We start from the raw sequence: 14,405 nt of genomic DNA on the forward strand, positions 1-14,405 counted from the left end.
CCCTCACGTCTGAAAGACATAGTTATACTTCTGCAGTAACCCAAAATGAAGGAAACTACCTTAGACTTCCTTATTTGAGCAGAAAAAAAAAAATAGATATGAACCAGGGTTGCTTTAACCACTTACAGGGCCCCGAGCAAACGTTTGCAGATGAAGACCCCCTTTAAACAACCTCAAATGTGTAGATGCAAGATCTGTCAAATGAGCTGACTGCGCAAGATTTGATCATTTGAACATGCCAGTATTTGACGGAGCTTAACATATATTGCATCTACCTTTTTTTTTTTTTTAAGATATTGTGTACAAGGCTTTGTGTTATGAGCCCCCTTATTATGAAGGTCATAAGAAAAAGTGGCCATGTGAACAATCATAAAGAATAGAGACCTAGTAGTCTGGGCCTTCTGTGTACATCCGTTGGTGTGTCTCTTCTTCTCCTCCACTTGCTTGGTAGTTTCATACTGTGTACATGCCAGTATTGTCCCCTGAATAAGGACGCACACTGGGCCCAATATGTTTTGGCAGGATTCCAATATGCTACCTACAGTAATAAGGTTTTCCCCTTTCACAGTTTATAGTTGGTGAAAACTGTAGGTGTAAACATGCTTCAGCCCTCTGTTGGAGCCCAAGCATCTCACCAAAACTGTTTAAACTGAACTGAATGTGTGTTAGTAAAATCTAAAAAACACAAACCTTTATTGCAGCTTCCCTTAATGCATCTAAGCGCTGCTTGCTGCTCTCTTTCATGTTGACAACGTCCTTGTAATCTCCTTGCAGGGCCCTCTGAAGGCCATGGACAGCCTGGAAGACAGAGTTCTCGCTTTCATTCAGTTCCTTTTGGAAAATTTCAAAGGTATGCACCTGAAAAAGTTTCTCTTCGTCCGTCACCCCAGGATCCTTCTCCACGGCTTTTATGGCATTTTTCAGCTTGTTGAGAACTACGTTCTTCTGATGAAGGAGGCCCGACAGCTTCCGACAGTTGTCTAGGAGCCATCGCTTTCGTTGTACGATTGCGGCACCCTTCCCACGGTGAAGCTTTATGGCGTGCTTGGCTAGGTCTTCTAGCTCTGTGGCTTTTACCCACTCAAAGTGAATTAGTAGCAGGAAGCTCCATAGCAGCAAACGATACGCAACTGCCGTCATCGTAGGATCACTGCCACTGAGCAAAGGGGCAACAGCTAAGCACGCATCTGATGGTAGCCCCAAAGACTGCTACTGCACTGGACTGGCATCTTCAGTACGCTTGATGCTGAAAAACAAATACCATGCCATCAGACAAAAAGAAAAAAAACCAACTTATCATATGACTCTAGGACTCCCTCTATAGCAGTCTGGACTACAGCAGTTCTACTAGTCTGCTCTCTCTTACGTTCCCCGTATAATCTGACTTTAAAACATGAGACCAGCTTTAAATTCTCCACCCTACTTTGATTAACAGCACACTGCTCGCTTATATTTTAGTGCAAATCATGGAAGTCCAGCATCAACACAATCAGAGGAGCAGCTGGAATGGGGCACTACTCTGTCTACAGCAAATCCTTCCAACTATTAATCTTTCTGGGTCTTGCCTCTGTCTATTCTTTTGATCTATTTCCCCGAGTCTCCTTTATTTTTTATTTTTTTTGTCCCAATGTGTTTCAGGTCTTGCAGTTTTGATACTTCTCAGACCACCATCTTGTCCAAGCGCAAGCCGAGGTTGAACATGTTGTGTTCATACTTTCTGTGGCTCAGTTTGAAGTTGACAGGTCTGAAGCAGACTGAGCACAACAGAGACTCAACGTACTTATATCTGGAATTGTAGAAGCAGCTAATTAAAAGCCATTTCAGGAATTAACAACATCCGAATGCAAAATGAAAAAATGTTTCCCCCTGATTGCTCAGTCGGAGCTAGTGCTGCTATTTAGGCCCCATGAGTCTCCAGCCTTGAAAGTCATGGACAATATCATAAGCTGGTAAGGCCTCAAATCTTTTCCCTGGAAACTTTATGGGATGCAATCCAAGTAATCAATGCAAATGTTTAGCACTGCTAGAGAAGCTGAATAATTGGATAAGTGACTGGGAGCAACTGACAAGGGCCTGGTGGAAAATAAGCAAAAATTACAGTTTCTTGGAAGTGAAAACTGAAAGTGCTATAAATATGCAACATGAACTAATAAAGGAAAATCAATTTTTGCATCCAAAAATTGAAAACTTGCACCCAAGGAAATATTGCACCCAAGGAAATTTGGAGAAGATATATGGTAGAAATTTTGAAAATCACGGAAGAAACACTACCTATTATCTCAAAAGCATATTTTGACCAAACAGATGTTAAGGATGTTCAGATACTAACTTCCAGGAAACCCATTTCTGCTGTGCTAGATCAGTCGGATGAACATTTAGCTATACTATCAACTTTAAATTGTAACTTTTTTGCTGGAAGCAGACAGGGAATGGATTTTGAAAAGGTACTTTTCATATCATTCCGATTTATTCCTGAAACATAAGGTTCAAATTTTCCCCGATCTTTCGAGGCAAACACAGAAGAGGCGACAACAAGTTACGTTAAAACCACAAGTGGTAGAAATCGGATGTCTAATTTTTTTTTTTTTTTTTAAATATCCGTGCAAGTGCTTGGTTAAGCACCAAGGTGTTTTTTCACCTTTTCTCCCAGCCATCTCAAGTGATTTCTTTTATTTCAAACAAAAAGAATGTGGTGTTAGCTCCAAAATCCTTTACTATAGATCTTTCATTTAAAAATGCTGTACTCCACTAGCCATGATATTTGTTAAATATTTTCCTGAGGTGGCGACAATCTTGGATCCATATTGCGGGCTTGATATGTGAATTGTAATTTTTCAAAATATTTGTGGTACTTATCTGCGATTATTTTGTGACTCTGTATAGGTTTATTTGATTTCTGTAAATTTAAGTAGAAGCATGTTTCCTTTCCAGTAATTACTTGAAAATGTATGTAAAAGGATAAATAGTAAAAAAAAAAAAAAGTTCTTCGGTTTTAATTGTGCTACTTGCTAACTTCATATAGTAATCTCTAGTCCTTGTATTACCTGAACGAGTAAATAATAGAGTCACATAGGGAGTCCCAAGCTGAGAGCTGCACAGCAGAGCAATTATTTAAAGAAAACCCAGCCCCAACGAATGGAGAGTGGACTACTGGATGAACAGGCTGCACAGAGCTGCTTGAACAAAGTTACTGACTCTTCAGAATATGCTATCCACATAGTAGTGGGACGTGAAGGTGCAAAGTGACAGCTGTCAAATGTCTTGCTTGATGAGACTTGACAGAGCCTAACTGTGTGCAATACAATCCACTAGCCAATAAAAGTTATTGTTGCAACTGCCCTTCCCAATCTATTGGAATCAAAAGACACAAACAGTTGAGCCTTAACAGCCAGGTGGAGTCCTCTTTGGGCAATAGGCCAGGCTTCTTTTGCAGTCCAAGGAGTAAAGAGCCCATTCACCTTTGTGCGCACGTGGTCGTGGAAAGAATTAATGTGGAACACAGGCACCACTTTTGGAAGGAACTCGGAGGGGGGGGGGAGGGGGAGTTCTCGGAACCAGTCTATAATGGAAAAAACTGTAGGTGTGGTGAATATAAACTGGAGCTTGACGTTTGCTTATTCTTCATGCTGAAATGACAGCCATTCGTAACTACAATTTCCAGGTAAAAAACTTCAAATGAACTAACTTGAGAGGTTCGAAAGGAAGTTTCATGAGTTGAGCTAGGACAACATTGAGATCCCAAGGCACTGGAGGTTTTCTGACCAGAGATTTGGAAAGTCATAGTCCTTTCGTGAACTTAAGACCCTTACTTTTCAATATATTTATAAATGATCTGGAAAGAAATACGACGAGTGAGGTTATCAAATTCGCAGATGATACAAAATTGTTCAGGGTAGTTAAATCACAAGCAGATTGTGATAAATTGCAGGAAGATCTTGTGAGACTGGAAGATTGGGCATCCAAATGGCAGATGAAATTTAATGTGGATAAGTGCAAGGTGATGCATATAGGGAAAAATAACCCATGCTATAGTTACACAATGTTAGGTTCCATATTAGGAGCTTACACCCAAGAAAGAGATCTAGGCGTCATAGTGGATAACACATTGAAATCATCGGTTCAGTGTGCTGCGGCATTCAAAAAAGCAAACAATGTTGGGAATTATTAGAAAGGGAATGGTGAATAAAACGGAAAATGTCATAATGCCTCTGTATCGCTCCATGGTGAGACCGCACCTTGAATACTGTGTACAATTCTGGTCGCCGCATCTAAAAAAGGATATAATGTGATGGAGAAGGTACAGAGAAGGGCGACCAAAATGATAAAGGGAATGGAACAGCTCAGCTATGAGGTTAGGACTTTTCAGCTTGGAGAAGAGACAGCTGAGGGGGGATATGATAGAGGTGTTTAAAATCATGAGAGGTCTAGAACGGGTAGATGTGAATCGGTTATTTACTCTTTCAGATAATAGAAAGACTAGGGGGCACTCCATGAAGTTAGCATGTGGCACATTTAAAACTAATTGGAGAAAGTTCTTTTTCACTCAATGCACAATTAAACTCTGGAATTTGATGCCAGAGGATGTGGTTAGTGCAGTTAGTATAGGTGTGGTTAAAAAAGGATTGGATAAGTTCTTGGAGGAGAAGTCCATTACCTGCTATTAATTAAGTAGACTTAGAAAATAGCCACTGCTCTTCCTAGCAATGGTAACATGGAATAGACTTAATTTTTGGGTACTTGCCAGGTTCTTATGGCCTGGATTGGCCACCTTTGGTAACAGGATGCTGGGCTTGATGGACCCTTGGTTTGACCCAGCATGGCATGTTCTTAAGGTTGTAGGAATATCAGAGTTTCTTCCATCTGCTGGTGTCACACCACAATGGCACTGAGATAAACTTTGATTGAAGAGGTAGTAAGGCCCGAGGACAAGAGGTAAAACTGAAGCAAGGAGACCACAAGAGAAGGGATCCAGCTGGTTCCACACCATGTCGAGAACCTCTTCCATTTGAAACTGTCTTCAGACAGAAGATCCTACATTCTAGCTAATCAGCACGTCCTCTACCTCATTTAGGAGTGAGGACACTACTGCACGTTCAACATCCATGCAGTGTGGGTCAGAGGTGCAAGGTGCAGATGGAAGAGTTTGCCATCCTACTGTGGGACAAGAGTTGGAGACACTCCTAGTACAATCGCAGGCTGACTGACAGATGAATGAGATATAGATGTCATATTTGCCATGGCCAGGCTGATGCTATGAGGATTAACCTTGCTTTGTTGTGAATGATCTTCTGGACAGTCTTAGCAATAAGAAGAATTGACAGGTATGTATAGACTAGCACAGAAGCATTAGGAGCTGATCTGTAGCTGCTCAGATGCATGGGGCAGAACTTTGACCTTTTTGTGAATGAAAAAGAAATCCATGATCCCTTAATCCAAGGACCACTCATATGATTGAAGCACTCTCCTGCAATCTGCCAACATATTTTGGATTCTAGAAGGTAAGTCGCTAGGAGATGGGCATTGTGGTGATTGGCCTACAACCAGATTTGGAGGGCCTCTTGGTAGAGGGCATATGAAACTGTGACCTCCTGGTAATATAGAATTGGCCACCTGATTGTCCGTCTGGATCAAGATTCTCTTACTGAGAAAAAGGTGAGAGAAAGCCCTTAAGAGTATAGAGGATGGTTCAGTTCCAGAAAATCGATTTTCAGAAGGCTTTCCCTTAGTTACCGTAATTTTTGGGTCCCTGCCACATCCCTTGGTAGAGGCATCAGTAGACAGGGTCATTTGATGCATTGGAATGCATAGTGAGAGACCTACTTTTGGAACCTCCTGGTTCATCCAACATCAAAAAGATGCTCTCAGCTCAGGAGCCACAGAGATTTGGTGGGATAACAGTTGATAGAACTGAACATGCTGTCTTGGGAGAGCACACTGAAGGCCATGCACATGCAGATGAGTCAGAGGAACCAAATGCACTGCCACAAGCATGGCTGTGGTTTTCCTGTGTCCAAGAAAACCACAGCCAACCTTACTAATGTTTGTTCCTGCTGAGGAAAGACCATATTCGGCCAATCAACAATGTGACGAAGCACTTTTTCTTGCAGCGAGTTTATCCACGCTCCTATAAAATGAATTCTTTGAGATGGAATTAGACTGGACTTGCAGAGGTTGACCAGAAAACTGAGGGACTTGAGAAGACGGAGAGTCGTTCTGAAAGCCTCCAGAACTCCTGATGAAGATGGACTTGTGACCAACCTATCGCTTAGGTAAGCGAAAATGCACATTCCCTTCTGACAAAACTGTATGCCCACTACAGTAAGGCATTTTGAGAACATCCTCTGGGATGCCAAGAGGCCAAAGGGCAGGACCTCTTTGTGATTTGTGGTAGTGTACATCCTCCACCACCAACCTGAAGAACCTTTGATGGGCGAGGTAAATGGGAATTTGCTCATAAGCATCTCTCAGAGTCAGAGCGCACATCCAATCCCTCAGCTGAATGAAAGGAAGAATCATCTGTAGGAGTTCATCTTAAACCTCTCCTGAACCAATAACTTGTTCAGCCTCCACAAAGGCAGGATAAGTCTTGATCCCCTTGAATTCTTGGGGATTATGAAATACTGGGAATAGAATCCCTGGCCAGACTCCTGGGAAGGGACAAGTTTGATTGCTTTTTGATGAACGAGTGACGACCTTCACGGTTAAAGCTGGGCAAATTGAGAAGGATCGGAGATGAAGACTGAAATCTACACTTTAGAAGAGGGCAAGAGAAGCATAAGCGGTAGCCATGCTCCATAATTTTTAGGACTACCAAATCCTTGGTGAGATGTAACGATTCTGGGAAGAAGGACCATACCCTTTCCCCCACCAGATGAGGTGGGTCGCAAAGACATCAAAACCTGCTCCTACGTTTAGGCTGTGGCTGAGCTTTCAGCTTATGCCTTTCCCTCTAACAACCTCAAACAAGCAGCTGTTGTTTCTGAAGAGTGGGAGGAGCTTGATGACATTGAAAAGAACGAAAGGGATGTCTTTGGAAAAACTGACATTTGTAGGAAAAGTGCTGGTGTTGGGCAGAAGCCAGTTGGCCAACTCAATTGACAACAACTGTAGGGTGGATTGATGCTTCTTAATCAAAGGAGCCATTGTCTCTTGAATTCTGTCACTGAACAAGCTGTACAGGATACATGTGTGAAACAATCATGCACCTCTTCACAAAGGCCACTTGTTGAAACCATATGAGCATTCAGGCTTCTATTCTTTCGCATCTCTACTGCTAGTCGGAAGCCCAGCTGTCATGAGGTGGAAGGTTCCATCAAAAGTTTCAACTTTTGAATGAATTTGTGCAAACACTGCACCGTGTACAGCTGATGAACTGAAATCCGGGTGCACATCATGAATACCTTAAAGACCTTTCTTCCCCCCCCCCCCCCCCCCCCATGCATCCAACACTTTTGGATGTTTCCAGGAGACATGCTAAGAGTGATCATAAGTGCCGTTAGCCTCTTCCACCAGCTGGCTCCATCCACATAAGGTAGTGCGGCAATTGGACCACCTCAAAACTCGGAATAGTCTAGATCCTATATTTTTGGTCTAGCTTCTTGGGCTCCGGAACGTATAAAGTTGGCATCTGCTACAACCTCAACTGCAAATCCTTGAGGCATTTGTGGTCATTCTGCTGCACAGAGCCTGACAGAGTTTGAAAAATGATGAAGCTTGAAAACATCTTCAGGTATGTTTCCTTCCTGATGCTGATGGACAGCATCTTTGCCAACTTACCCAAAAACCATAGGTAGCAGAGATCTTCCAGAGAAGAGGTATGCTGAGACAGGTCTGAAGGGGATCTGAAAGAATCCCCATAGAATCTTCCTCCTGCTGAGCCCAACCCCAATGATGAGGGCAACTGACTGAATGATTCCCCCCTCCTTCTGAGTCATTAAGGGACTTCCCCCGGAGAAGAATAATTCATCATCTTATGGGAAAGCCTGTTCTCAACACTGGAAGCTCTTGAGGAGAGGCCTGCTTACCAGTGTGAGATTTTGAGCAGCCCCGCTATAATGGGAAGATTTCCTGTCTTGGCGGGGAAGGGACGAAACAAATCATCAAGGACTAATCTATAAGAAAGATAATGGGGCTGATGCAATACAGTGCGCTCAGCCGAGCGCACTGTATAACCCACAGTCGCTCGCGGAGTGAATGGGATAGCGCTCATCACATGCAAATGCACGTGAAGGAGGCTTTACTCATTCACTCCAAATGCAAAAAGATAAATGTGCATCTCAGAGACACATTTATCGCTCAGCTATTAACGCCTGGCTGGAGCAGGCGTTACTTCTTTTAAAAGTTTAACACACAAAAAAAAATTTCAGCCGGCCGCATTAAGAAGACAGATGCTGATATGCTCGGCGTCGGCTTTCATGACCGGCCGGCTGCATTATGAAAACAGACACCGATAAACTTGGCATGAGTTTTCATAACTGGCAAACCGCCAGTAACCGCAGGGTCGCGTTAGCAAGGAGGCGACCTTAGCGCCTCCTTGCTAACACGAGCCCCTAATTATAATATAGCATGGCGCCCCCCCTTGCGGGTACCATGCACACGTTAGGAAAGCGGGCGCTGACTTTTCAGCGTCCGCTTTCCGCGCTCTTTTTTTTTTTTGCGTCGGCCCCAGTATGTGCACATATTGGCTGATATCAAAAACAAACTTTATGCCACTTATGCAAATGTGACCCTGACATTTCTAACCTTTGCTGCTGACAAAAAAAAGCTTAGGGACTCAATAATACAAAAATCATTTTCATTCAAATGAAATCTAAATTTTACTTATTAGAAATGTTGACCCTACAAACAAAGAAACCAGGGATATTCAGTTTATCAATAACAAGGGTATCCTGAATGAAAGCTCTTCACATAAAAGAAAATATTTGTCACATGTATATGCAATTTACAAATTACGTATCGAGAGAGAGAGACATTATGTGATGAGACAGTGTACTAATAAGAAAATCCAACATAGATCAGACTACAAAGCCTTAATGTTACAACAGCCTCTTATGACTATTATTATATAAGAATAATACAACCTGGTTGTAATTACATTATAAAGAATATAGCAATCACCAAACAATGTGGGGAATTTACATAAAGTTATATCATCTAAAGGCATTTCAAATCTACAAACTATTTAGAGAACCCAGCGTGTTTCAGGTGAGTGATCTGTCTTACCAGCATATAACTGAATGTGGGAATGCCAAATTAGGAACCAGGATCTGTTCATAAAAAACAATCCTCTTGATGAAAGGGTGGCTAGAACCCAATGGAAATTACCGTGAAAGTGCAGAAGAGAACATGTGTACTTAGACAAAAACATCACGGGGATTTCTGGGAGAAGTATAGGAACTCCAAAAGGGCTGCAGGACAGTCCATTTAAGAGCTCAAAAATAAAATAGAACATTTTAAAAAGGACAAACTTGAATACAAGCAGTTTCTCATAACTACAGAACAAGAAAAAAAAAAACGCAGGAGACAAAATGGCGGAAAATGTGTGTCAAAGCAAGAGACACTGTGCAACAAGGGTGAGAAACACCATGACTATGGCATGTCAAATTACAGGGCAGCTCTGTCCTTACTGCTGCGCTGACTCATCCATTAATTGTGTCTGTATATGTTTGTAATTTCAGGGTACAATGATACATTTTAGGTCAGATCCATTTGCCTTATCTAGAGTTATTCTGTATTTAAGTGTAGTTTTATGTTGTTCTGACTGTTTTATTGATTACTGTAGCATATTTACATTGTGATAGGATTTATATTTCATTGTTGATTGTACATTATTTATTTTAAAATTATGTTTTTATTTTGTAACCTGCTCAGGAGCATTTTTGCTGGAAAATTGGGGTACACAAATTAAATCCTCTTTCTGAGCAAATTAGAGGTAGCCAGTTCCTACAACCCTTAGCTCACTAATGAAGTAGAGCAGGCAACAGGGTAACTGCTCCTGGAATGCAAGATTCATCTGCGGGACAACAAACCGGTGGAGATTCTGGAGTGTATCACAATACAGAAGTTACATTGCCATAAAGCGTTTCTAACAGTTATGGGCAAAGTGGCCTACTGCTTTCATCAGACAGAGGAACAATACAAGGTAAGAAAGCAAAAAAATCATCAAGCTGTACTCAGGAAATCCTGTTGTAATGTTTACCAAGCAGTTCATAATTAGCCAGCACTAAGAGGGTGAGGCTGCAACCTGCATGAGAAAAATGTCCCCATCACATTCCAAATTCTCATGTTTCAGTGGAAAAAGAAAATCAAGCTTTATACTTTTTCTTCTACTTCAGACACTAATCATTATTATTTGAGTCTGAAAAACAGGAGTTTCTATCCCACTCCGTCTGCTTGGAGCAGGGAATGTGCAAGATGTGAGCTTTCGTTTTTTAATTCTACACGCAAACCTGCCATCAAGGAAGAGGTACAGCATGTAGTCTGTCCAATTACTATCTAGTCACGCTTAATTATGATCAGATTAATTAACCTCTCTCTACCGTTCCTCTATCATTAATCACCATAAAAATGTATGCAATATTTAATCAGTCGGAAGAACTGCAAGCAAAGTCACTGCTGCTACAGATATTTGCAATATTGTCCAGTAACATTTACCATTTTTCAGTGGCACTGTATCTGGGTTTGGGCTTCATCTTACCAGGCCAGACACAGCAGCAAACCAGTGCCAAAACTGTTCCTATGCATCTCTCCTTTACTTCCAAATACAAGATGACAACTAGGTCAATAAGTTTAAAATCAGTCAAAGACTACATAACTCCATCCCAAATCTGTTTTGGAAGCATCCAGTTTACCGAGATGTTAACATACTTTTGCTCTTTTCTAATATCTACTATAAAGAGTCAAACAATAAGAAACACAAACATTATTTTAAAACAGCTGCAAATTCAGAAGCGTTCTTTCGCATCTCTTCCTACCTGCAGCTGTCGTGCACTCATACCAAGGTTCTCTTGGAGCCCCATCTCGCACTGCCTTGGGAGGTCAGCAGCTGTAGCAAGAAATAGCAGTAACTTCATGACGCCCAGGTAAGCCCCACCCTGCTCCTGCCCTGGGATGGCAGCGGGCCTAAGAGAGTACCTGTTCCAAAGAGAGCACAGTACGTTAGGAGGCGGAACTCGCACCAGTCCGTGACTGGATCAAGATCTTCAGAGCATTTCCCCCACCGAGTGCGACTGGTGCCCCAGCTCCCTGTTCCTGCAGATCACAGGGATAGCTGGCGCCAATGGACGCCCATTAGTGATTTGTTGCTAGGCTGGCAACTATGTCTCCTGCACCGAACCACCCCCCTTCACCTCCACAGACTGGTAGACGTCAGTACTTACATTAAGCACACACGTTTCATGGCACACCGCACTGTCCACCCTACAGCAGCTACAAAGACTCACAGGAAAGGGAGCGAGAGCATACACGTAGATTCTCCAAAATGAGCTGACGCGAGTAAGGTCGCCTTGGAACTAGTTTCATTGGATAGGCATGCACCACATTCACTCACATAAAACTACACCTCCTCTTCGGAGGCCGTAGCTCACTTTAAACTTTTTAAAAGCTAGAAGAATGCGCCTCAATGCAAACTCCGCCTTCCAGAACGCCTCGCCTCAGTGCCCATAGGATGAGTGAAACCAGGTTACACGCATGGGTTTTACAAGCTCCAAAAGCCAGGGTCACTTTTAGAGATCACTGTGCAATGTGGATGGCAAAGCACAACCTGGGAGATTTCAGTTGTTACAATGTTTATTGAATTGTATAATGTTTCTGTGTATGTTTACCTTTAAAATAGAAAGTAAAAAAATGTAAAGAAAGAAAGAAAGAAAGACTTTCCACCTGACTTAATACTTAGGTACCAAGGCATTTCGGTAAAGCAAGAGTTGGTTATAAGAAGTCATATCAACCAAACAACGACTGATGAACACAAAACATTGTCTGATCATGGAGAACATGCCAGAAGTTAGACTAATCCGCCAGCAATGGAGATAAACATCCATAGCAAGAAGTTGAGCTTAAAACCTAGAATGGAAGAAAAAGCAACTCAAATACAAGGTAAACCTGCACTCCAGGTACTAAAATGCTAATTCCAGTGAGTGATCTGTAAACACCTCTTTGGAGCAAAGATGAGGTGATAAGATTATCCAGCCTGAAAGACAGATAACCACAGAAGTACAATGACCTCAGAGAACAAAAAAACACAAGCTACTAGTAACTTTATTCTACAGAGTAAGGGGGCCCAACTTTTTCCAACAAAGAGAAATTCAACATCGTTTTTATTTTTGGATCTCAGTATTTCATATATCCAAACATTAAATCAGTTAGTTAAATACTGTGTGTGATCATTTTTTTTTTTTACTATTTACATTAAGGCCATTTTACTATTTGCATTACATTATTTACATTTACATTACACGAGCGCACTGTTTAACATGCGTCCACAATCTCTTAACCATAAGGGGTTTAGCTCATCCAAACCCCCCTTCAAAAAAAAAAATAAACTAATAGCGCTCATCACATGCAAATGCATGTTGATGAGGTATTAGCTATTCGCCCCAAATACAAAAAAAAAAAAAAGTGAGCCCAATCCACCCATTTGTACTCTCAGAAATTAACGCCAGCCCAAATATTAAGTCGCAGGAACCAAAAGGTTCAAATTTTTTTTAAAAAACAAAAGTGCCATCAGTCAGGTCAGGAAAACTCAGTTAACGAGCATTCATTTTCCTATCCCTTGGCAGTGCACAGGTTAGGAAAAGGGATGCTCGTAAAACTGAGTGTCCGTTTTCCTAACCCACTGACAGCCCCTTCTCCCGGGCTACCAAGGAGGAACTAGGGGCACATAATTGACCCTAGCGCCTCCTTTTAGTGTGACCCCTGCATTTAAATATTGTAGCGCACGTCCAGGGGAGATGGCTGGGCGCTCATCAGGAAAGCGGCCGCTCAACGGTGAGCGCCTGTTTTCTGCACGACTTTACTGGCCCATACAGTAAAATTTGCGGGAGAGCAGGCGCTCCGAGGCGAGCACCCGCTCTCCCAACGAGCGCCCAAGCCACTCTCCTGGGCGCGTGATCGAGTATGCAAATGAGGGCCCGCGGTAAAAGGAGCGGCGGCTGTCAGCGGGTTTGACAGCCGACGCTCAATTTTGCTGGCGGCGGTTCTCGAGCCCGCTGACAGCCATGGGTTTGGAAAACGGGCGCCAACATAATTGAGCATTCGTCTTCCAACCCGCGGGCCGATTTAAATTTTTTTTTTTTTTTAATTTTGGGGCCTCTGACTTAATGTCGCTATGATATTAAGTCGGAGGCGTTAATTTCTGAAAGTAAAATGTGCGGCTTGGCTGCACATTTTACTTTCTGTATCGCATGGGAATAACTAATAGGGCCATCAACATACATTTGCATGTTGCGGGCGCTATTAGTTTCGGGGGGGGGGGATGTTGGCTGCGCGTTTTCGACGCACTATTACCCCTTACTGTATAAGGGGTAATAGCGCGTGTTTTTACCCCTTACTATATAAGGGGTAAAAACAGCGTGTGGAAAATGTGCGGCCGGAGCACACTGTACTGTATCGGCCTGATTGTATTTTCGTTTTATATTACTTATATAGTACATTTTTATAATGAAGATTACGGTAAATCACATTAGACTGCTTTGTAAATGCGATCTATAGACTGAACATCATCTTTAACCATATTTTAAGTCAATCCGATAATTTCTGCAGGTCTTTGAAATGTAAGTAACAAATTTCGGTAGTTAAAGTCAATAAAATGCTGGTTTGCGCAAGCAGAATTTAAATGAAAATTAACATGTTCTGATGACATTTTTCTTCCTGGAGAACAATGACTAAAGTTAGCTTCTCCAGAAGCTGAAAAAAAATATAAAAACGTCTGCACATAACAGACACAAAAAGGGGGGTTGAATTAGCACAAGCGTCCCACTTGTAAGGACGTGCAAGAATAGACGCCGTTTACAGCTAAGACGTCAAAGGCCCTTTTTCGTGCTCTCTGACCGCTTCTCAGCTCCTCCTGCATTGGACAGTATGCGCCTTCCCCCTTCAAGCAGTCGGCACGGGGAGCACGCTGGAAGCCCCCCCAAATTAAGGCCAGCACCAGAAGAGCCTTGCCCCTCCCCCACTGAAACGCGGGGGGGGGGGGGGGTAAAAAACCCTCCACCCACGGGAGTCCGGGGAGATCCTTCCCGCCCGCCCACCGGAGCCCTGCGGGGAAGACGTTCAGTGTCTCCTCCTGCTCTCCAAGCTGTTCCCCCGGAGATGGGGGGGGGGGGGGGGAGAGAAATCGGGGAGTTTTCTGCGAGGGGCACAGCATCAGAGCCCAGGCGGGGCGGGGGCGGGGGGGCCCCCCCCCAGAC

At 42.8% G+C, this 14,405-nt stretch overlaps 1 protein-coding gene across 5 annotated transcripts in view; it reads right to left on the bottom strand.

Annotated features, from left to right (window-relative positions):
* Positions 1–14,405, bottom strand: part of TMCO3 (transmembrane and coiled-coil domains 3) — a 71,729-nt gene that overhangs the window by 56,930 nt on the left and 394 nt on the right. For 4 of the 5 annotated variants that reach the window (XR_003857151.1, XM_029604635.1, XM_029604637.1 and 1 more), the window contains exons 2-3: positions 10,974–11,133; positions 691–1,246 (exon numbers count right to left, since the gene is read on the bottom strand). Coding sequence is in view for 4 of the 5 variants with exons in the window: in XM_029604635.1 (XP_029460495.1) it covers positions 691–1,140 (450 nt within the window). In the remaining variant the exon portion in view is untranslated. The remainder of the gene's footprint in view (positions 1–690; positions 1,247–10,973; positions 11,134–14,405) is intronic. The other variant, XM_029604636.1, reaches the window with a different exon arrangement.

This window comes from Rhinatrema bivittatum, chromosome 5, assembly GCF_901001135.1.
Source record: "Rhinatrema bivittatum chromosome 5, aRhiBiv1.1, whole genome shotgun sequence".
Classification (NCBI taxonomy): domain Eukaryota; kingdom Metazoa; phylum Chordata; class Amphibia; order Gymnophiona; family Rhinatrematidae; genus Rhinatrema; species Rhinatrema bivittatum.